The following is a 24,501-nucleotide window of genomic DNA, read 5'->3' as shown; positions in this document are numbered from 1 at the left end:
AAAACATACTTTTAATATTATTTAGTGCCAAGTGGATTATGGGGAACAAACTGGCCATTTCTATTCCTGCATTTCTAGTCCTGCAAAAACTTTTTTTTTTCTCAAAAAAGTTTGTGTAACTTTGTTATTATAAAAGAAAAATTCCAGACATCTGATAAAAGAGAGAAAATATAGAACAAGCAAACAAAAAAAATCATAAACCTGCCTACTCCGAGATAATCTTAAGTTTTGTCTTTCATGGTCAAACATTCTTCCTCCAGGTGCTGACTGCAGGGCACTCACAGGTGATGTTACTCGACCCGAATGGACAGCCACCTAGAACTGACGGTTACACACCCTCCTTCCTCCTACGCCCCCAAAACATACTCTAGGACATCGGACCGTCAAGGCCTTCTGATTTAAATTGAAGGCTTACCGGCACTGAGTTTATCCTGACAGATCACTTACCCCTGCTTCTTTTCTTTAAAGCTCTTCTAATCCAGATTTCAAATGCACTGATATTTATCTACAAAACCAACATAAAATGCACGCGTTTCATGAAATACTTACATTATATAAATCAGCAGCCAGTTTCTCAATGTACTGTTTCAATTTATCAGCCGTCTTCAAGCCATCTTGAAAGAAACTATGAAGGAGAACAGCAGAGATTTACCAGAAGTATAAAAAAGACATGAGCTCTAGTTACCCTAAGATCTGAGAACACGAATCTATGTGCTCTCTACCCACACAGCTACACAAAACGCTTATAAACGCATTTCAGTGTTTTATAAAGATGCACCAACAAGCAGATTCCGAGCACTATCTGACACGTGCTGGCAGCTGTCATGTGAACAGAGGAAATTACAGCCGCCACCCCAACACCGAGGTCTCATGTGCACACCCGTCTCTTCACGGAAACAGCCCTCCCGGTTGTGCTGTGTTTGAATTCGAAAGAGGCAGACACCACAACTGGTGGAATATCATGAGGATGAATTAGACACCGTGAGGAGAGGCTGTGGGGAAGCTGGCCACCTTTCATTTCTCCAAAGACCGCCGGGCACACGCTCGAAGCGCAGCAAGTTGGACGGATGGTGCCCGGCCACGTGCACAGCCACACGGTGCCACGTCACTCCGAGTAAGAATCCGCGCTGGCAGGCCCCGAGCGAGCAGAGCAAGCTGAGCACGCTTGCACTTTAAGTGAGTTATCTCATTCGCCCCCACAGCAACCGGAAGGAGTTCACGAGCACTTCAATCTCACTGCCTTTTCAGAGGATAAACTGAGGCACAGGGTGAGTGCATCATCTGCTCGCGCATCTAGCGAAGTGGCAAAGCTGGGATTCGGGGCCAGGCTCTGACTCGGACACCCCTGCTCCTGACGGCCAAGTCAAGAGATTTCCTGTCTGATCCCTCCACCCAGGAGTCCCACTTGTTTCAGTGTTTGTATGGTTCTCTGTCCTCCTGGAGGCTTCTCTAACCCTGCCCGCCCCACATCTTCCCCACAGAAGAATGAGGTCCAAGACTGTCTGTCTCATCACGGATCGTGATGGGTCGCGCCCCAGGCAGATGCTCAGTGAGTAACAAGAACGGAGCCCGATCAGGAAGTTTTAGGGCACATCTTAGGATCCATATCTGCAAATGTATTTAGCTTAACATGCACCATCACTGGTAACAATACATCCTTACCAGAACTGGCCCTCCAGGAATGAATACTGAAATCCCACAGGTGTGAGAATTTTTTAAGGTTGACATCTTCAGCTGAGAACCCTTACTAAAATAAGGAAAAGAAACACTCTCTTCACAAAGTCTTTGAGCAGAGGAATGGGAGGAAGGAGGGCTTTTTGGTTAACCATTTAACTTGAGAGCTACATTTAAACCCTTCTAACATTCAGTGGTTCACCACTGCCTATCGGGATCGAAGTGAAACTTCTCAGTATGGAATTCAATGTGACTTGTGTTCTGGCCCCTGAATAGCTTTCTGGTTTTATCTCCTACCATCTTCTTTGAAAAAAACTGGACTCCAGCCATGCTACATTTTTTTCCCCCTTCAGTTTTCCCTGCCCTTTGCATCTGCTGTTCCCTCTTGCTGAAATGCCCCCCCCCCATGCTTCTACTGTAGTTCCGTTTGCTGCTGCCTCCCACAGCAGCTTGCCCATCCTATCCAGGGGATGGCATTTTCTTGCCTATCCAGGGGATGGCATTTTCCAGCACGGGCTTGTACCCAGGACTAATGGCAGCCCTAGAGCTGCAGGCTGTGCTCTGCCCAGGGGAGGCCATTCATGAACATTAACCTGGACCAGCAACATCTATCTACATGAGGGAAAAAGGGTCTGTGGAAGAGGCAGGAGGATGGCTACAAAGTCACTCACAGCAAAACCACTTCTCATCTCTGATACTGAAATAATTTCTGGACAAAGGGTCTGAAGATAGAACATATCAGTGGAAGGTGGATGCCAGCAGGACTCCTTACAACAGAAAAAGGGCCTCAGGGTAAGAGGCTGATGGCTTAGAATCTGTGCTCGAGGGCTTACTAGCAGGGGTTCCCTGGTGAGTCACTTCTGCTTTCGTTAACTGTACTCAGTGGGGCGGTAACACCGGTAACACCTACCAACTCGCTCCACAAAGCGCTGGGTTGTCAGGACACGCTCAGCACGTGTTCTCTTCCTTCCCTGGACTGCGTGGGCTCATCACAGAAGGAGTCATGCTCTTCCCCGAGGGATAGAAATTCACTACAGACAGGTTGAGTGTTTCATTTTCACTTTCACCATGAAGGAAACGGAATGATTTTTTTTTTTTTAAAGATGAGTTTAAATGACAATGCTCTAGGTTTGTGTTTTCTAATGGGGTAGCCACTAGCAGCCAATTTAATTAAAATTCATGTAAAATTCAGTTCCTAAAGTCTCCCCAGCCACAGCAGCCACGTGTGGCCAGTGGGTAGTATGTTAAGACAGCAGAGAATACCACCATTTCCGTCACGGCAGTTGTTCTCCTGGACTAACTGAATAAGTGACCTCAGAGTTGAAGAGCACAAGGAATGTTATAAAACACACACATTTTAAGGAGAAGAAGGGCACTGTTTTCATTTGAGACGGCACTGATAAAAATGACAAGTTACTTATCAGCACGTGAAAACAAGTTGGAAGGGGACAAATTCCTACCAATTCAAAGGCTGAAGAAAGACCCCAACAAGTCTATCTTCCTACATTTGAATTCTTCAGGACATTACAAACACAGACTAAGAGAAATTAACAGAGTAAGAAATCATTTTAATCTATAATAGGATCCAATTTTTACAACCAAATCATATACATAAATCCAATTATCTTCTCACTGAGATAACAGGTTTTCTCTTTTGTTAACTTCATTTTCTAAAACACATTATATATTCATATATTAGGCAAAACAAAATTAAGAACCAACTGAGCTGAGTCCCTCTCAGAAAGTTACTCTAGGGCTCGCTTCTGGGTTTTGGTGAGAAACGGGAACAGGAGGCTGAGGGGACAAGTTGCAGGGAGAACAAAACCATCTTGACATTAGTAACACAGTCATCAGTAAGCAAAGGCCGACGTGCTGTCCACGGCAAGGTGGGTCTGGTGACCCCTGCCCTCTGTGCCTGACTGTGCCTTGCCTTGAGCAGTTAGTCTCAGCCACGGGCTGGGTGGGCCTCAGAGTTACGGTCACACATCACCTGCCACAACAGTTCACTGAGGGAAGGGGGCTTCTCTGTTCTTGGTCTCCTCCCTCCAGCTCACTGGCTCTGGTTCACCGGAAATACATGAACTCTGGAGTCAAAAGTGTATCACATTTTGGATTGAGAGCCAAAATTTCTCAATTTCACTGTATGTATAACCTTGGGCAGGTTGTGACCCTCTCTGAAGGTGAGCATGATCATCCGAAGGTGGATGTTTCCTGGCTTCCGAGAGAGGCAGATGAACTACTACAGATAAGAGTGTTCTCCTCATTGGAAAAAGAAGCACAAATGTCAGTTCTGACTACCTGTCACTCAGTCTGAATGGTGTAAACCTTCTCCGCGGAAAGTGACCTCACCTCTCTGACACCCCACTTGTCCCTTGGCCACTTTCTCTGCACATAACTGAAATATAATGAGATCTTTGGAAAATAGATGATGATTAACAGTAATAATAATAATGACGATACTAATAATATACAACAGTAATAATAATAATACTTACTGGCACCTAAGTATTTATTCTGTGCCAGTCACTCGTTATTATGCATAATTAAGCATCCCTTTTAAGTCTCATTGGGAAGTCAACAAAATAGATCAAGGTAACTGAGGCCCAGAGAGTTTAAGTTGTTTAAATGGGGCCATCTAGTCATTGGGTGCAAAGTTGGGATTTGAGTGAAAGCATTCCCAGCTCTGGAGCACAGGGAGTAGTGAAACATATCAGGCTGATCTGGGTCCAAATCCTGGCTCTTCTGCTGAGTAACAGCACAATCTCTGAATCCCTGTGCCTCAGTGTCCTTTTGCAGGAAATGGAGATGATCCCATGGACTGTGGAGAGTTCTTGTGAGCACTGTGATAATGTTCCTAAAATGCCAGGCACAGAGAAGAAGTTGAATACATGATGGCCACAGGCCAGCAAAATGAGCCTCATTATTTCTCTGACCTTAGAGACATAGCTGCATTGGCTTTGCTTCTGAAATAAGCAGCTTGAAAGAAACAGGACCCTATTTTAATGACCCATAGTGCCAGAAAAATAAAAGCTGCCAACTGATAGGCAGAAGGGCACTCACATTTCTCCCAACTACTGAAACACGCCCACGGCGGCAGAGTGCGGGCTCGTGAGTGTGAACACGGTCGCCCGTCCATCAGGCAGAGCACACGCTCAGAGCGAAGCAGTCCTCTTGAACCTGAGAAAGTAGCTACGTACTTCACCTCTTATTCTGTCCAAACAAGGACTGGAAAGGGAGATAGTATGTTCTTTCTGCTTTTAATTTAATTTCAAGAAAGAGAGACAGCAGGATCTTCCTACTACCCCAATCATATCCTGCTTGGCTTAGAAAGAGGGGCTATTTGGTCAAAGGCTGAAATGCTCTGGAAGCGTATTATTTTCAAAAGAAGCCAGGATGCCCTCATAGTATCACAGAAAGTATGGTTCTTTAAAACAAATTAGAAAACAAATTTTAAAAAATGAAGTGATTTCTTAACACACCAACCACCAACCCCTCCTGAAAGCCTACTTCGAAGCTCCAGGTACTGATTTCCAGCTAGCGCAGCTGATATTTTCTCGATACATTCCACTTGAGTCCTGTGGTGGTTAAGGAACTTAAAGGGACAAGGGTTAATTTGTATAAGTACTAATTAACCACAAATGTATCTGGACAGTTCAGGTCAAAGAGTTTGCTGATAGTGATATGCTGAGCTCACATTTAGAGAGTCTTAAAAATAGAGATGCCCAGGCCCAAATCCAGGCTTACCAAATTCAGATTTCTGACCTTATCAAGAGCATGCACTCTGGAGTCACAGAGACCTGGCTGTAAGACTTGGTTCTATCACCTTCTACATGTACGTTCTATGGGGACATGGATCTTTGCTTTTGTTTTGTTACTGTTTTCTGCATTAAAAAAATTAAGATATAATTCATGTAATGTAAAATCTACCACTTCAAAGTGTACAATTCAGTGGTGTTTAGTATGTTCACAATGGGGTGCAACTGTCCCCACTAATTCCAGAACACAGCTATCACCCCAAGAAGGAAGCCCGTACCTGTTAGTAATGGTTCCCAGTTCCTCCCTTGCCCTAGCAAACAATACTCTGCTTTCTGTCTTAGTGGACCTCTCTTTACGGACATTTTGTTTAAACAGAATCCTCCAGTATGGGGCCTTCCACATCACGCTTCTTTCACTTAGAATGTTTCAGATCTTGATCCCTGCTACAGCACATACGTGGCTTTATAACCCTCCTGGGAGCTTCCTGAGTGTGATCTGAAACTGGCCGCTGTACACAGAGCGCGGGAAGAGGCCTGAGAGAGCGGCGGGCCCGTGCACGTGGGCAGGGGCAGTTTCCAGGACAGCAAAGGGAGCGGACATGTGAGTGTTGTCTTGGACGGCAGCTATGTGACTGGGTCCCTGCACCTGCCTTCCAAATCGCCAGTTTATAAAGAGACCCCAACTGTGCTCAGTCATGAATACACTGCGCAGGTGTTCTCAATGCCACATCATCATCTCAAGGCTATGTCCTTGGGGCAGCCTCTGGGGATGGGAAAGGCAAGCAGAGCCCACATTCCAAGGACAGCGGAGGGAGGGAGTCGCCTCTGCGCGCCGCGGTCTGGCTCGTGGGGCAATCCGCAGTTATACAGCCCAATGGCGTCCCACTGCACTGCAGTACCGTACTTTGTCTGGGCATCAGCTGATGGGCATTTGGGTGTTTCTACACTTTGGCTATTGTGAATAATGAGGCTATAAATATGTATGAACACATTCTTGTTCATTTTGTTAAATTTGTCATTTTGTTAACATTTTGTTAAATACTTTTTTCACTCCTCTTGGGTTATCTACCTAGGCACACGATTGCAAGGCCATATAATTCTAGGCTTAAATTTTTTTTTTTTTAAAGATTTTCTTTATTTATTTGACAGAGAGAGATCACAAGTAGGCAGAGAGACAGGCAGAGAGAGAGGAAGGGAAGCAGGCTCCCTGCTGGGCAGAGAGCCCGATGCGAGACTCGATCCCAGGACCCTGAGATCATGACCCGAGCCAAAGGCAGCGGCCTAACCCACTGAGCCACCCAGGTGCCCTCTAGGCTTAAATTTTTGAGGAACTGCCAAGAGGTCTTCCAAAGTAGCTGCATCTACTTACATTTCTTTCAGCAACATATTATGGGCTCCAATTTCTCTACATTCTCGCCAAGACCTAGTTTCCATTTTGTTGTTGCTGTTGTTTTTTTAAATCCTGCCATCCTACTGGGGGCAAAGTGGTATCTCATTGTGGTTTTGATTTGTATTTTCCTCAATGACTAATGACATGGAGATTTGTTTCTTGTGCTTTTGGCCACTGTGTATCTTTTCCAGAGAAATGGCTATTAAAATTCTTTACCCACTTTTAAAATGGATTACCTTTTTGTTGTTAAGTTATAGGAGTTCTTTATATATTCTGGATACCAGACCCTTATCAGATAAATGATTTGCAATTATTTTCCTCCCATTCTGTGGGCTGTCTTTTTGCCTTTTTTTTTTTTTTACATTTTTTAAATTTTTATTTTTAAAGATTTTATTTGACTGAGAAAGAAAGAGACAGAATAAGCAGGGGGAGCAGCAGGCAGAGGGAGAGGAAGAAGCAGGCTCCCCGCTGAGCAGGGAACCTGATGTGAGGCTTGATCTCAGGACCCTGGGATCACGACCTGAGCCAAAAGCAGATGCTTAATTGCCTGCACCACCCAGACGCCCCTTTGCTTTCTTAATAATGTCCTTTCACTCACAAAGCCTTTTTGAATTTTGAAGTCCAACTTATCTATTTCTTCCTTTGGTTTCTTTTGCTTTGTCCACTTTGACATGTTTTACCAAGCATCTACTGAATGAGTGAATGTGCCTCTGGGCAAGTTACTTATCCTTCTAGAGCTACAATTTCCTGATTGCCCTTGATAAATGTTAGCTATTATTATTATTATTTTTTTTTATTTCAATTTCTTTTTTTTTTTTATTTTTTCCATAGCTATTATTATTTTAAAATTAAGGATAATACAGTAATGTTTGTAAGTGCTCATGATCCTGCAGATCACAATGACACTTGCTAGGTGATAAAAGGAGTGGGTGAGCAGTAGGCTATTATGATTGTTCTGAAGGCAGCATGTTCCCCACAATGTTCAAGTGTGAAAGTGACAAGCAGTTGGTGTGGGTGAGCTGGAAAGGGTAACAGAAAGTCGGAAGCTCTTCTTTTCTGCTCCCCGTATCGTTCCATTGTAGCAGCTGCGTCCCCGCTGAGGTGCTGGGACTGCATTGGGTGTTACCAGAGCAAACTTCCTCTGAGACGCCCCTTGACTTTGTACTGAAAATCATTTGGGGAACTGGAGTAAGTACTTAGGATAAGAAATCCTCCTTTTTTTTTTTTAAAGGATTTTATTTATTTCTTTGACAGAGAGAGTGAGTGAGCAGTGAGTGCACAAGCAGGGGGAGTGGCAGGCAGTGGGAGGGGGAGACGGAGGCTCCCCGCTGAGCAGAGAGAGCCCAACAGGGCTGGATCCCAGGACCCTGGGATTGTGACCCAAGTCAAAGGCAGACACTTTACCGACTGAGCCACCCAGGCACCCCCGCCCCCACTGCTTCTGAATTAGGTAGAGATGGTTTACAAGTCTATTAAGGGTTTCTGAGAATTGCCTGAAGTAGGAGAATGAGTCTCCCTGAAAGAGTATTACCCTGGCTTCTTGCTATGTGGGAAATCTTGAGATTCAACCAGGGGCAGAACCCCATTATAACCTCTTCCCAGAAGGACGGAATACCTCTTCCCACAGGGAGGTTTTTACTGTGTGGGGTTTCCTTCTGCTATCTCTCTCTGCTCCAGAGAGACTCTTCCACCAGATTCCAAGGACCAGATGCCAGCCATCCCCCAAGTCTACTCCCGACTGCCGCCACCCCCCACTCCAAGGAGCCCTTCTCCGTCCACGTGGATGAAAGTCTCTCCTTCTCCTGACGCCCTACCAGCAGTTACTTCCAAGGCCCACTGTGATGACTGATGACCCAACTCACTTCCTGTACCAGAGAATTAGCTCCTGAGAGCAGAGTACTTGTTTCAAAGGACCTGGCCTTTGTCAGTAGATGGATAAGTATTTCTGGAAAGTGAAAAAGCAGGAAGCGAAGGAATGAAGGGAGGACGCATTAGCTACCCCGGTCAGAGTTGCTCTTCTTGTCACCTTTAGGAACAAAGGTTAAGAACTGTATAGTTTACAAAACATCTTACATCTTGGAAAGCTAATGTTTGTGGAGGATAAACCCTTCTCTGTACGGTAAGAGAATGTGAGATCAGAAGATTTCTGGGGTGCCTGGCTGGCTCAGTTGGTGATGCATGCAACGCCTGGTCTCAGGGTTTTGAGTCTGAGCAGCACACTGGGCTCACAGCTTACTTTAAAAAAAAGAGAGAGAGAGATTTCTAAAATCGGTAAAATCAGATTTGCTACCAAAGTGTTGTAATGGAGAAGACTAAGAGTTTCCCTTATTTCAGTAGAGGTTTCAAAGCAATGATGCATTTCTAGGAAAACTGAAATTGATGAAAGATGAAAAATTCCACCCAAAGCTAAAATTAGGGACCAGGTCTTCAACATGAGGCTGTCACAGGCAAATTCTGTCTTATAAACATGCAGCTGTTTCCATTTCAATGTATTTTTTCCTTGTATGTGATACATATTTATTTATAAAAGGTGGAGTTTATTTTGAAAAGAAAAAAGTTAACAAATCAGACCTATGTAAATAAAAATTTGATCATTAAAAGCTTCTCCTGAAACAATTCTGTACGATACATGTATGAACGAATGATTCCAGTGCCACTTGGAATCCTCAGAGCTGCAAACACATACAATGTAGTTGGCTCCACATGCATTATCTCATTTAATTCTCACATCTACTAATCTTAACCCCACTTTATAGCTGAGGGTACTGAGGTTTAAAGAGGAACCGGATGAAGATCATATAGTCACCTGGCTGCAGAGCCAAGGTCTGAACTCATCTTTCTGGCTCATGCCTTCTGTGCATTCCACAGTATTAATGCTGACCTCCTTAATTGTCCCAGTCAAATATAAAGATCTTATTAGAGCATTACAAATTTTAATAATGGGCACGTTTTCACATAAAAACTCTACCAGAAAACCCACGAAAGCTAAGCCAGTAAATAAACAAGAAGGAAATAAGCAAATGCAATACCACAGAATCTCAAGCATAATAAAAATGCAAAATTAATAAGCAAAAATGGTGCTGGTAGAAACAGCGGATGTACCACCAATTCGTAGGAATCTAAGTATAGAGGCAAAGTATAAGTATAGAGGCAAAGTATTCTTAGTGCCCCAAGGACACTAAGAAACTAAAAACTCCAGTATTTAATTTCACCTAATTTAGATGAAAAAGAAAAACACTGCAAGTAGGTATACGTGGAACAAATGACCCGGTAATAGGTAAAATGCCAAGTAAGGGAGGAGGGCGTGGAGGTCACTGGAGCCTCTGTCGCAACAGGGACGTGACAGGGACGCATGTATCTGTAACAAGAGCTTCACGGACTGTCAAGGCCACTGTCAGCATTTGTAAGTAAGACAGCATTTTTCAGTAGCCAAATACTTGCACTCATCTGAGTTACTTACTTACAGAAAACAACAAAGATGGAACATAATACTATTTCTTATGAGGCTTTGGAAGGTTCTGATATCACACTATATATAGTGACCAAATGAAAACCAGAAAGGAAGAAACAATTAAGAAAACCAAGTACGTGAAGGGGGTCTTACTTGGGCTAATAATTGTGACCATGATATTCTACTTACTTGCACTGTGCATGATAATACTTTATGAGATTCTGCAGCAGATCCACACCCTTTTTGGTCTTGATTTCATTAACTTTAATGAGATACTGTGGAAATAAAACAAAATTTTATGTTGCTCATTACAGATACGGTTTTACAGCTGTGGGTTTGGGCAGCAGAACACCAGTCATGAATCCACACAAGTTACTGAACCTTGGCTGCCCTCAGACAGCGTGAGTTTAATTCGGAAAATGCTGATTTGGCAGTCCCAAGTGTACAAATGAAATGATTAGACTGTTAGCATTTTATAAATGCGCATTAGTTTACAAGACAAGCAGAATCAAACATAGTAAAACATTCTAGAATAACTGATTTATTTCCCCCTGGTGCAGTGGATCTTAAACTTAAGGGTTCACATGGTCAAACCCTGAAGGATGATTGACTCTTCTTTGCAGAAAACAAGGAAAACAGCATTCTTTTGGGGTACAGGCCATCTGATAGTGAAACTTTCAGGAAGAATTTTTGGTATTCAAGAATGGAGGAATTAAAAAAAAAAGTGGAAAAATTAAAATAACCCATTATTAATTTATGCTGTTAACTAACACTACTAGGTCTGATTTTTACTAGTAGGTCAAGATTTTCTGTTGAGATTTTTTGCTTTTTTTCATTTGTTTTATTATGAGAAGTGTTTATGAGCAGGTAAGTTTGAGAAGAAGCTTAAAGTATGGGGGGAACATTTAAAAAAGAAACACTTAAAATTGATAAAATTCTATCCAACTTAGTATTTTCGGAGAACTATAAAAGGAACTCTACAACACAATGTTAGCGTCAGAATGGGCAGGATGCCAGGTCAGGGAGTGCCAGTGTTCACTGGGAACCCAGTTTGAGAACCACTGCTCTAAGTCCAAAGGAGCATGCTTTCATGAACTCAGGCTTTCTTAATCACTACTTTATTTAAGCTTTCATTCAACCCAGACATGTGGTTAAAAAAACAATAAACATGCTCTACACCTGTATCAGGAAGACTTCATATTCACCAGGGTTACTTCTTACCAAACATTTTTTTCCACACTCACTCACAAGCAACATTAAAGTTCTCACCAAAGAATCCTGTTTTGGCATAAAGAGCCCCCCAGGACCAAGGCTCAAAATATGAGACAACAGTGAAATGGCGGATCCCACAAGGCTTGGAGAAAAATGGAGACGAGAACCCTTAAGAAACAGTCCCCTCCTCTAATAACCAAACAGCCTGCATTTAAGCATAAAAACTCCCAACTAGCAGGAGAGATCACAGTTATGAAACTCCAGGGAAACGCTTGCAAAAGCCGTTCTTACCTCGCACATTTGCAGCTGGAAGAGGCGCCGTTCTTTCTCCATCTCTTCTGCGATCTCAGCTCCTGTGATCTCTGTCCGGATCATCCCGTGCTGCTTCGCATGCTCTCTTTTCTCCTTCTCAATCTTTGTGCTGTAGTTAAAGCAGATACCGTCATTAAAAAAAAGTTCTCGTCTTTCCCTCCTTTAACGAGAGCCAGTAATTGTTTCTTATTTACAAGAGGTAAGCAGCAGAAACTCTTATGTTGGTAACACTGGTCAAAAGGAAGAATGAGAGAGAACACACACACTGTAGAAATTAACACCTAGGGAACCTCTAACATTTTAACTGTGATCTTACACATGGATGAATTCTTTTTTTTTTTTTTTAAGATTTATTTATTTGAGAGAGGAGAGAGAGAAAGAGTGCACGCACATATAGGGGAGAGAGTCCTAAGCAAGGACTTAGGCACCCGACACAAAGCTCCATCTCATGACCTTGAGATCACAACCTGAAGTGAAATCAAAAGTCAAATGCTTAACCTAACCAACTGCACCACCCAGCACCCACATGTGGATGAATTCTTATAAATTCTCTCATATTTTGGTGGGCATGAAGAAATATTGACAGTTGACTTTTTCTTGGGTAAAGTACTTTACGATGAAAAAGAATCAGAAAGTTGAAGAACTGAGGCATATCTAGATTACCAACAGATGATGGGTCTGAGAATTATTTCAAGACAATCAAAGTGAACAAAAAGTAGTCAAAGGTAATTTCCAATATTCCTCTAAACCTGGGACATTTCCATATCCCCATAATAGATTTTAATAATTCAACCATCAGGGACAATTATACAAAATAAGGATGGGAAAAATCCCAATCTGTAATTTGGATCCTATAAAATGTTCTTCGGAGGGGACCAAGAGGGAAGGAGGCAGTTACGAAGGAGGACCCATATTAAACCAATACAACCTGAGGCTAACACTTGGCTATGATAGATGGTACTTTGGCAGTAACACCAATGGTTATGACCCTCTTTCCGAAATAACTTGAAAACAGACTTCCAATTTCAGGAAGAGTGAGTTTTAGTTGTGAATGCAAAGGTGAACTGACTTAGCCTTCAAATCTTCTTTTAAATTGTAGTTGTAGGAAATCAAACCCCAAAGAGAGCCAATATCCCTGTCTATATACAAACACGGTAGAAAATCAACCCATGGGAAAATCTACTATAAATCTGGTTGGGATGCCTCTGTAACTGTAATGCCATATCTTATTAGCCATATTGGCCATCAGGCATGAAAGCAGCTGGGGCTTAAGCCTCAGCTCTCTCCACTGATGTGGGTGGGAAGAGAAGCAGAAAGCTAAAGACATTTGAGAAGAAACACGAGGAGTAGGCCTGAGTATCAACAGACTTTTGGGTTAATGTGGTGACTTGACCACATGTCTTCATTTCTTCTTCCTTCCATAATTCCATTAGAATGATATTAAAAATCATAAAGAATATAATCTCCCAAAGACAAGAACTGAAGACAAAAAAGGAGGAGAGAATTCAGCAGATATCTGGAAGAGCAGATGTACACAGAGAAAAAGAGAAAGTGCACACCCCGAACCACAGGGGTACCTCCATGGCCTTTGTTGCTTCCAGAATACCGTAATATACAATCACCAGACAGGGCTGAGGGGACTGAATGATGCCAGAAGACACGCGTCTGGATCCTGACATTTAGAATGCTCCTGATTAACAAGCTGTCTGGGGGCCCTGGGTGGCTCAGCTGGTTGCGCATCTGACTCTTGATTCTGGCTCAGGTTCTGATCTCACAGTCCTGGAACTGAGCCCTAGATCAGGCTCTATGCCCAGCAGGGAGTCTGCTCGAGAGTCTCTTTCTCCCTCTGCCCCTCCCCACTCTCTCTAAAAAAGAAAAAAAAAGAGAAAGAAAGGAAAAAAAGGTAGAAAAAAAATCTATCTTGACATCCTAAAACCTAAAAAGGCAGCTCACGGCATTCTTGCCCGGTCCTGCTGACAAGTATGAGCTCTCCATCAACTTTTGAGTGCTTTGCTCTCGGATCTGAATGGACAGTGAAGGATGGTAAGATAACTGAGGAAAACCTCCAAAATGAAAGCAAGAGATCAAAATAGCAAGTTGGGGGTGGTGGTGAGGTAACCAGAGGCAGTAAGAAAAAGAGTATCTTATAAAACATAATCAAATCCTCAGAGAGCTAAAATACTGTTTCTATGAAAAAAAAAGGAAACTTAAGAAAATTTTTTTTATTACACTATGTTAGACACCATACAATACATCATTAGTTTCTGATGCAGTGTTCCATGATTCATTGTTTGCATACAACACCCAGTGCTCCATGCAATCCGTGCCCTCCTTAATACCTGTCACCAGGCTCACCCATCCCCCCGCCCACCTCCCCTCTAAAATCCTCAGTTTGTTTCCCAGAGTTCATAGTCTCTCATGATTTGTCTCCCATTCCAATCTCCCCCCCTTCATTTTTCTCTTCTTTCTCCTAATGTCCTCCATGCTATGTTCCACAATGTCCTTATGTTCCACAAATGAGTGAAACCATATAATTGACTTTCTCTGCCTGACTTATTTCACTCAGCATAATCTCTTCCAGTCCCATCCACGTTGATGCAAAAGTTGGGTATTCATCCTTTCTGATGGCTGAGTAAAATTCCATTGTGTATATGGATCACATCTTCTTTATCCATTCATCTGCTGAAGGTCATCTCGGCTCTTTTCACAGTTTGGCAATTGTGGCCATTGCTGCTATGGACACTGGGGTGCATATGGCCCTTCTTTTCACTACATCTGTGTCTTTGGGGTAAATACCCAGTAGTACAATTGCTGGGTCATAGGGTAGCTCTATTTTTAATTTTTTGAGGAACTCTCACACTGTTCTCCAAAGTGGCTGCACCAACTTACATTCCTACCAACAGTGTAAGAGGTTTCCCCTTTCTCCACAACTTCTCCAACATTTGTTTAAACAACAAGAACTATAAAAAGACCACCAAAGCCTCCCAACTAATCAAGAAAAAGTGCTCTGGAAATTGGAAAATATGGCAGCCAAATAAAGTCGACTGAAACAGTGGGAATAAAAGGGTGAAAATAATCTAAAATATAACAGACAAATAGGACAGAAAAGAGAGGAAAATTATAACAAGCACCCGGGGAGTCCAATATTATATGGTGAGGCATTTTAGGAGAATAAACAGAAAAACAAAACAGATGGGAGGAATGACAGGAAACATTTCTAGAACTGAAGACTAAAAATTGCAAGGAGAAGGTCAATGCATGCAGAAATGTTGAACCTTTGGGAAAAAAAAGACTAACATTTTCTTTTCTTTTTAAAGATTTATTTATTTGAGAGAGAGAGAGAGAAAACGCACAGGGGAAGGGGCAGAGGGAGAGGGAAAATCTTTAAGCAGACTTCCCGCTGAGCATGGAGCCTGACATGGCGCTTAATCCCAGGACCCTAAGATCATGACCTGAGCCGAAATCAAGGATCAGATGCCTAATTGACTGAGGCACCCAGGTGCCCCAAAAGATGAACATTTTCTAACTATGAATAAGTGAACCCCTTCCCCAAACCCCCATGTCACACACAGAGAAATGGGGATCAAAGCCGCATCGGAATTTTTCATTACACTGGAAATAATGAGACAGTGGAGCAATCTCTTCAATAGTTCGAGTGAATATGGTGATAAAATTAGGATTTTACATTCAGCCAAACTCCCATTCTGTGTGATGGCAGAATGAAGATATTTCTGGACATGCCAAAATCTGAAACATTTCCCTCCTTTAGAGCTGTTTCCTGCAAACGGCTAGAAGTAGCATGCCACCAAATACGGGACTGCTCCGGGAAAGAGAAGGCAGGACAATCCCCATGGAAAGGCAGCCCAGGATGCCAGCGACACTGCTGATCTAAAGAGCTGTGCAAGGAGTCTCCAGACAGAAAAGAAGGGACTGACAGAGAACCCAATGTTAATCCACATATAATCATCGTTACAACGTAGAGAGTGTATTTTCTAAACAGAAACAGTACTTATAGGTGTTGGACATCGGTGGGAACAGATTCATATAGACCGGGCAAATGCAGAAATGAGGCAATAGTTTTATTAAGGAAAGGCAAAAAATGGTGCTGTAAGAATGGAAATCCATTATAAGACACCATTCAACTGCCCCCCGAACATCTACAGTCCCAGAAGTTCAAAACTAACAACTGGTTTACCCACACGCCGTTGCATGAACCGCACTGGCTGACCTGGGTGGGGGTGGAAACGTGACGGGGCTGGCTGTGCACAGAGCTAAGCCCTTATCTGCGGCAGCAGGAGAGAACACCGAGGAACACAGAGGCAGAGAAGCCAGGGGGCTGGCAGCAGAGGGGACAGGAGAGGGAACAGCAGGCCAGGAACCCTGGGCCGATGACTGCTGTGTCTTTTCACAGGAAGCACGCCCATTGCCTACTTAAGATCCCCTGTCCTGTTCCTCATTAGGAAAAGAAAGCTGCCTCATCAGGGGCAGCACGGACTCCCTGAGCTCAGCATCTGGGGGGCAGCACAGACATTCTGACATGTCCGGGCTGCGGTGATGGGTGCCCAGTCTGCCCTGGGACCTTTACGTGCACCGATAAACTCTTGTCGGAGCCACTGTTACCGGGGCGTCTACTATACGCAGTCACAACCGATGCAAGTGCTATCTGACGTTTGATGTATGGGTATTGTTTTGACCAAATATTATTTGATCATTAAAAATCTTTTTTTTTTTTTTAATTTTTTTTTTTTAAAGATTTTATTTATTTATTTGAGAGAGAGAGACAGTGAGAGAGAGCATGAGCGAGGAGAAGGTCAGGGAGCGAAGCAGACTCCCCATGGAGCTGGGAGCCTGATGTGGGACTCGATCCCGGGACTCCAGGATCACGCCCTGAGCCGAAGGCTGTCGTCCAACCAACTGAGCCACCCAGGCGTCCCGATCATTAAAAATCTTGCTAGAAACTATTGACTGAGGGCCAGCTGTATCCAGAGAGCAGTAGCAATAACTTCAACATATTACATTATCTTGTCCTCACAGAAGCCTTGAGAAGTAGATAATTTTTCTTCTTCTTCGTTTTTTGTTTGTTTTAATAACAGGTGAGGACCATCATCAAAGTTAAGTACCGTGGCTCAAGTCGTAGAACTGAGAAGCGGCACCACCCAGCTTCTCCCACGGTCTCTGATTCCCTCTGGTCTTAGGCCGCCATGGCTCACTGCCTCCGGGGTTCTAAATGAAGACCACGGAGTAGTCACCCTGGGTTCTCACAGCTAATAAATTAACTTTTCTCTCTCTCTCTTTTTTTGTTATATCCTTTTGTTTTCTTTAATTCATACTGAAATGACTCCTACCACATCGTATAATCAAATATTTGCTGTTTTCTTTTTTACTTCCTGTACTACTATACAGAGTGAGGAAGAAGCCTATCTTAGCAAAATAATTTATTGCCAGGGATTTATTAAAAAAGAAAAACAAAAATGCTTCTGGTGAAATCTTAGAATCAGGACCCGCTGAACTCACGAATTGTGGTACACATGTGCAGATGTGGGTTATTCTTTCATTCTTTCAGTAGCTACTCCCTGTGCACTAGCTATGTGCCCAAGGTTCTGCAAGGTCCTGGGAGATCAGCACCAAGCACAAGGACTGTGTGGTCTCTGGGCTCACCAAGGTCAGATGCTGGAGGACAATATACAGACCAGTGAACAGCCAGACACATTCGAATACAGTTGAGGAAAGTGCCGTGAAGGCACCCGGATCATCTGAGAACGGTCTCTGTTCTCTGATATTCATGATACTGACCAGCAGGAACTTTGAGCTCTTCCACCAACTCAAAGATGGTTTTAAAAATATGGTTGTACCACCCAATATTGGCGGTACTTTAGTTGACAGAGCACATATTGTGTCTTGTTTTGTTATTTCCATGTCCTACAAAAGAGATCTATTCCACAAGTCTAGAACAAAGTTTTTTTCTCCCTTTTGTGGACGCCTTCCCCTTTGCTATGTACTTAGTTCTACCCCAGCCCAGTACACGCAGCTGCCTCTGGGCAGGGCAAGACTTAGGTCACAAGACTGAGCATTCATAATCCTCTTCCATAACGGAAGACAGGATGGTCCATGGTATTCATTTACATCACTGACCATTTTAAGAACCTTTCTTGTTCTTGGCTGCCTTTTAACTGTCAATGCATGAAAGTATTCCGAAGGCAGCAAGTCTCCAGCAATGGCACTGCTCACATAAGCATTTACGGAAGCAGTTTGGCAAAAAACAAATTTAATCCTGAATTTGTTTTTCTTTTGTTTGTGTTTTCATTCTGCTGTTACTGCTGTCGACAGAAATGGCTTTTATTCGCTTATGTTTATAGCCAGCCAAGTTCACAGCCAAGATTTTTATTAAGTGCTTTAAAATCTATTTCTCCCCCAACCCCACCTCCTGACACTACAGATGTTTCTGGGTAATAATAACAAAGGAAGGGAGGGGGTGCCTGGGTGGCTCAGTTGGTTAAGCAGCTGCCCTGGGCTCAAGTCATGATCTTAGGGTCCTGGGATCGAGCCCCTCATCAGGCTCCCTGCTAAGTGGGGAGTCTGTTTCTCCCTCACTCTCTGCCCCTCCCTCGGACTCTCTCTTTCAAATAATTAAAATCTTAAAAAAAAAATAACAAAGGCAGGTGGTATGATCCATACAGTATGAAGACGAGCCAGGCCCATACCATGTATCTCACGCACATCTTCTCCACAATCCCCGCAATAACCCAGCAGGCCGGCCCGCCGTGCCCGTCCGGGGCTGCTCCAGCCCTGGAGAATGCCAGCACGACACCGTCCACCTAGCTCTCTGACCTTCTGAAGTCTCCTCAGCCTCTCCAGGCTTCAGTCCCTTGAACCAGACGCAGACAGTGAGGTCCCCGTGAGATGGTCACGCACACAGGAACACTGCGTGCAGGCCCTGGCAGGCAGAAGGACGTCACGGACACTAGCTTTTATTATTTCCTGACTGCTAGGTAGGAATGTCAACAGTCTACAGTTATGTGCTAACGATAATTAAAGAAAAGTCACAACTGTCAGATTTACGGCCGGATAGCTAGTAGCAGCAGCCACGCGTGCTGAAACACTGGGCAGTGACCGCATCCCTCACTCCACACGACGACGCAGCCGAGGCACTCCTCGTTAGGTCAGCACTCCCAAACCCTCAGCTCTCACGAGGACGTACTACACAAGCTGCTGTCCAGAAGAAAGGAGTCTTCCAGTTAATGGTTTCTTAAGAAATTCAACACTTAAAACAACAAAACACTTAAAAACAAACAAAAAGCTACTTACAACTTTGTCTCATAATCTTTCCAAGCTTTGTCAAATGGCTTCTTGAGATCCTTAGGAGAAAGAAAATGAAGCAGAGATTGAATTTACTTTTGTTCAAAGGCAAAGAAATAATTCTGAAAGAACATCTCAGCAAAAGTGCTTTTCTTTATAGGGTGTGTGAAGCTTGACTCAGACGCTCAGGGTGCAGCACAGCACCCATCACCTGTAGGAAGCCTGCACAGGCCGGAAGGGCGAGCTTCCCAGGGACCCATGGGAAGCAGGACCTGGCAGCCAGGAAAGGCTGGGGCTGGGGGTTGCTGCTGATGTGGCGAAGACTCAGCGCAGGCTGCCCGCACCCACGGAGGCTCTCACCCATATTCTGGAAATTGCCTCATCGTATTCCTCAGTCAATAACACGATGTGAAGTGGCACATCTTTTTAATGATCATCTTCCAAGTACCTTTTTTTTAATGCTAAAAGTATTTAGAGTGCCTTTCAAATACAAGTACCACTATGATCTTAAAAGAAAAAAAAAAATCAATCCTTTCCGGTTAAAATGAAAATCAAATGTCTGAACACTTACTCCTTTGACTCCCTTCAGGTCTCCTTTTAACAAGGAGTCCAAGGTGAAGATCACATTGTGGCTCAGGCCCTGGAGCTGGAAAGCAAAGCAAAGGGGTAAATGGTTAAAAGAGAAGTGCATACAGAATAACAAGATCAGCTACTCTTGACTGAGCACCTTGCACACACCAGGCTCTGTGAAAGGGCTTTCGTGCACCAGCTTACAGACCCCAGGGACCGCCCTGAAGCAGGCTGGCAAGACCAGCTTCCCCTCCAGCACGTGGACAGAGACCTGGGAGCCCGGGCTCTGGATGACCAAATGGTAACACAGGTGCACCTATGTGAACAATTCCTCAAATCATCTACAGACATGTCATTGTTCTCCTATGACACGGGTGACCTTAATTTGACTCTTCTTCAACTGCCTCTGTCAGAAGAAGGAGAGAACTACCCAAATGGCTTGACCACTCCATTTCAGATGTTTCTGTGGCCTCTGTCACTCTCTGAAATTCCCTAGTTTACATGTATATTCTCTGTTCTCCACCAGGAGGTAATCTCAATGAAGACAGGGACCTCAACTGTCCTACTCACTGCATCCTCTCTGTGCCCAGATCCGTTAAGAAGACAAGATATTCAGGAAGCCCAATCTAGAGCAAGGGTGCACAGTTTTCACTGTTCCAAGGCAGTGGTCTGCGTCTCCTTGATCTTAAGATGGTATAAAAGACAGTCATCAAGAGTCAAGTCATCAAGAGTCAAGGAGACCCCTAGCACCTAGGGGAAATCAGGATTAGTTGTGTGGGAACAAGATGGCAGGGACCTGCACAACCAGGTTACAGCTGGAAAAGTCAGTGGATTCCCCCACCCAGGAAATGATGTGACTCCTGGTAAGCCGTGTACTCATTTGTCATGCCAGTCAGCCGGCCAGCCAGCCACCCTTTCATCGATCATCGTCAAGTACCTGCTCTGGGACACCCACCATGCTAGTGGCTGGCTAGGTGAAGGTGAATAGAACACCTCCTGGCTTGAGACACCTCACATCCCAGGGACAGAGGAGGTCATGGTATGCAACTGACTCTACCCCATCTGGACACTCCAAGTGCTGTCCAGAGGTGGAAGGAGAAGTGGAGAGAAGGACCTGGGCTGACACTTGGAGGCTCTGAGCAGGACCCTCTGAACCTCATCTATGACTCGAGATGCTACCACCCACGGCAGACGGCTGTGGGATGGGTTAGTTAATATATCCGACGAGTGCTAGCGGGTTCCTACACACCTAGGAAGGGCTGAATACAGGTTTATTTTTAAAGTCCAAAGGGATGTTAAGTAAGAAATAAGAATACGGCCATGTGGAGCAGAAGGGACACCTTCTGCCGACTCCTGTCTACTGCTCTCATCTGGGGCTTCCAGAAGCTTGTCATCCTAGCTCTGCCCTCCTTGGCCACCCATTAACACACCAGGTTAGTTGTCCAGGGCACACACCACCAGAGGGCCTGGATCAAAAACAGCCAACTCTCTCTTTCTTCTTTCAAAGACAAAGAGATTCTGAATACCACGACTATTCTGTATGCAATTTCACTAACCCCATACAGGGAAACTGCCTGGCTGGCAAGTGCCAACAGCAAGAGAGCTGCAGATTCACAGTCTGCATTCTGTGAGGTCGACAGCCTTGGTTCCCGGAAAGTGGGGTGAGAAACATCTTAGATATTCTAATGGCTGTGGCTCTCCAAGGGGCCAGAGTACAGAAACTTGATCTATAAAGTATATCTGTTACATTAAAACCTCACAGGGGAAGTGATTAGTTAAAAAAAAGTCTGTTGGTGGAGTGTGTGACTTGATCGTGAGGTTGTGAGTCAAGCCCCAAGCTGGGTATAGAGATTACTTAAAATTAAAATATTTTAAAAAATGTAAGGGCAGTTTGCAGGTAATAATAAAGAAAAAGTTGAAAACCACTGGCCTTGGGTATGAGATGGGAAAACAGGATTAACAGGACTCATTCCCTGCCACCGATGAACAGCTGTAGTAACATTTTGCTTTGAGTCCTCAGCAAGCTCATTGCTGAAATACACGCCTCCTGCATCCCACTGTCCTGTGGGTCTCCGGAGTGTGCGTGGGGGGTGGGAAGTGAGGCAGGGGCCCACCCACCCTCCATTAGTCAGGCCAGTCTCTGTCCTTCCTCAGTTCGTAGACAACCTTACATTATTTTCTTCAAAACATTTACCGTCCCTCACATTTCCATCTGTATGTGTTTCCTCATGTGGTTGCTGCATCCTCAATTTGAATGCAAGCTCCCTGAGAGCAGGGTCTGGGTGTCCACCGTCTTACTTCCAGAACTTAGAACACTGCCTAGCACAGAGCAGGTGCACAGGATTTGCAGAGTGAAGGAAATACAGAATCACGTGAGTATAAGGTTCTTCTCTGTAGGACTGTTTTTTTTTTAAATTCTTTTTAAAGATTTATTTATTTTAGAGAGCGAGAGTGGGGGGAAGGGCAGAGGAAGAGCAAGAGGGAATCTCAGGTAGACTTGCCACTGAGCACGGCGCTTGACATGGGGTTTGATCCCACAGCCTTGAGATCACAACCTAAGCTGAAGTCGAGTCAGGTGCTTAAACGACTGAGGAGCCACCCAGGCGCCCCTAGGACCATTTATACTGAGGCAGAGCTTAGGGAAGTAGTCAAAGAGGGAACTGGGGAACTAGTCAAATAAATTACGCCAGTTCTAAACAATAGCCACACAAATGAGGAAGTTCTTTACGTCTAGCTTCGGAAACATCTCCAAGATAAATTGCTATGTGATAAAGCAAAGTGTAAAACAGTATTCACAGCATACAGAGGTTTGTATAAAAAGAACAGGGACACCTGGCTGGCTCAGTGGGAGAAGCACACGACTCTTGATCCCAGAGCTGTCCATTCACGCCCCATGCTGGGTACAGAGATTAAATAAGTAAATAAAACTTAAAAAAAAAAAAAGAATTAAAAAAATGGGTTCATGTTCACATAACTGCTGGAAGCATACGGAATAAACTGCTGTACTATTTCCCTGCAGGGACAGAGACTGGCTGTGCAAGGAGGGAAGAGGCAGAAGAACCTTCTACTGCGGACCCTTCTGCATGGAAAGCATTTCTTTGTACCATGTACTGTATTGCTTATTCAAACAAACAAACAAAAAAAAAAAAAAGGAAAAATTCTAAAACACAAAATGAGAGGACAGAGATCATAAACCATTTTTAACTCAGTCCTACATCAGGGTTTCCACCAATGCCTCAAATCTGTTGTGAAATGGAGCAGGGAAAAAAAATACATTAATGTCATTGCCACCTTGGTGTGAAGGCTGCATTAACAACAAAACAATGAAAGAATTATGAAACTCTGTGGTTAGTACTGAATGTGGGAGTTGCTCGGAAGGAAAAGTCCCTCAGAAGCGAAGTATTGACCACACACCCGACTCCCGCTGTAAGCTGCCGGTGCCGCCACTGTGGTCAGGCCTGGGGCAGGGGGAGGTGGGCCCCAGCCGCACTGGTGGAAAACCCCAAGAATTAAGAATTTCTTTGTGGTTATCCACACATATACTCTTGGGAGCTGATAAGAAACCAAGAAGGCCAAATATCATGTATTATGAATTCAGAATCTTCCTAGTGATGAGCCTAAGAAAAGGCCCCAGGAAAAAAAAAATTTGAAACTTATACTTTCCCCACCTTATTTCCCAGGAAAAATCAGGTTCAGCTGCAAAAACTGGCAAAGAAGACTGGTTTTTTTTTTTTTTTTTGTTGTTGTTGTTGTTGTTTAAAGATTTTATTTATTTATTAGAGAGAGCTCGAAAGAAAGTGCTAGTAGCAAGGAGGGCAGACAGAAAAGCGAGAAAGAGGATCTCAAGCAGACTCCCCACTGAGCACAGGGCTCAATATGGGGCTCAATCTCAGGACCCCGAGATCACGACCTGAAGTGAAAGCAAGAATAGGATGTTTAACCGACTGAGATAGCCAGGTGCCCCCAAAGGAGACTGGCTTAAATACAAAGCGAATAGTAACTACCTGTTATGAAGACACAGAGGAAAAGTCAAAAAGAAGACAAACTAACCTCAAGAAAGGGAAACTTTTAAGAAGTATTTATTGATGGGCCAAACAAAATTTCTTTCCCTGGAGATCTCAATGGAAAGATCTATTTTTCTCCAATATTTGAAGGTATTGCTCTGTGACAGAGATGGATTACATGACTTGACAGTTATAGGATTCTGTGATTCTCCTGCTTTTTTATTTTTCCAGTCCTTTCAGGAATCCCTCCTATGGCCTGAGCAAGGCTTGGAACCCGATGTGTAACGAAACCATCTTTAGGGCAACTGCAAGGACGTGATCACAGTAATAAAATGAGTGGACAGCCGCCTTCCTGTATCATCTTCATTATCCTCAATGGATTTTTTAAAAGGCTTTCAAATCTAGTCAACGATTATTTCCCATTAATTTTACTAAAATTCTATCGATTATTCCATTCCCATTTACTCAAGTTCCAATCTATTTCCCTTCCTTTAGTGATAAAGTTGAATTAATGTTAAGCTCTTCACACGAGTCACGATAACACAGGACGAAGGACGGGTTTCTAAAAGCACCTCTTTTTCCACTTTATTAAGCAAATACATTAACAGCCTTTCAGAAATGATATCTGCGTGTGGTAAATGTATCTGCTTTCCAAACAAACTGCTGTTTCCTTCCTTACGAAGAGGAAACGTCCCCCGCAAATATATGCATCAAGCCCAACCACAAATTTGTAATACAGACAGGAGGCGGCTGAGGGCTATCCTTTCATTATGCAAAAGTGGCTTGTTTAAGCAAACAAACTGTAGTTAATACTGGTTCTGATCAAAATAGCCACGT

At 43.8% G+C, this 24,501-nt stretch overlaps 1 protein-coding gene across 5 annotated transcripts in view; it reads right to left on the bottom strand.

The window, feature by feature from the left end:
* Positions 1–24,501, bottom strand: part of LOC122904295 (CYFIP-related Rac1 interactor B) — a 520,830-nt gene that overhangs the window by 253,378 nt on the left and 242,951 nt on the right. For 4 of the 5 annotated variants that reach the window (XM_044244939.1, XM_044244940.1, XM_044244936.1 and 1 more), the window contains exons 6-10: positions 19,662–19,736; positions 19,100–19,149; positions 11,774–11,903; positions 10,460–10,545; positions 550–625 (exon numbers count right to left, since the gene is read on the bottom strand). The exons of the other annotated variant lie outside the window; for it this stretch is intronic. In XM_044244939.1, the coding sequence (XP_044100874.1) occupies positions 550–625; positions 10,460–10,545; positions 11,774–11,903; positions 19,100–19,149; positions 19,662–19,736 (417 nt within the window). The remainder of the gene's footprint in view (positions 1–549; positions 626–10,459; positions 10,546–11,773; positions 11,904–19,099; positions 19,150–19,661; positions 19,737–24,501) is intronic. 5 annotated transcript variants of the gene reach the window in all.

Source organism: Neovison vison, chromosome 4, assembly GCF_020171115.1.
Source record: "Neovison vison isolate M4711 chromosome 4, ASM_NN_V1, whole genome shotgun sequence".
NCBI lineage: Eukaryota > Metazoa > Chordata > Mammalia > Carnivora > Mustelidae > Neogale > Neogale vison.
This window is presented reverse-complemented; position numbering and strand designations above follow the sequence as displayed.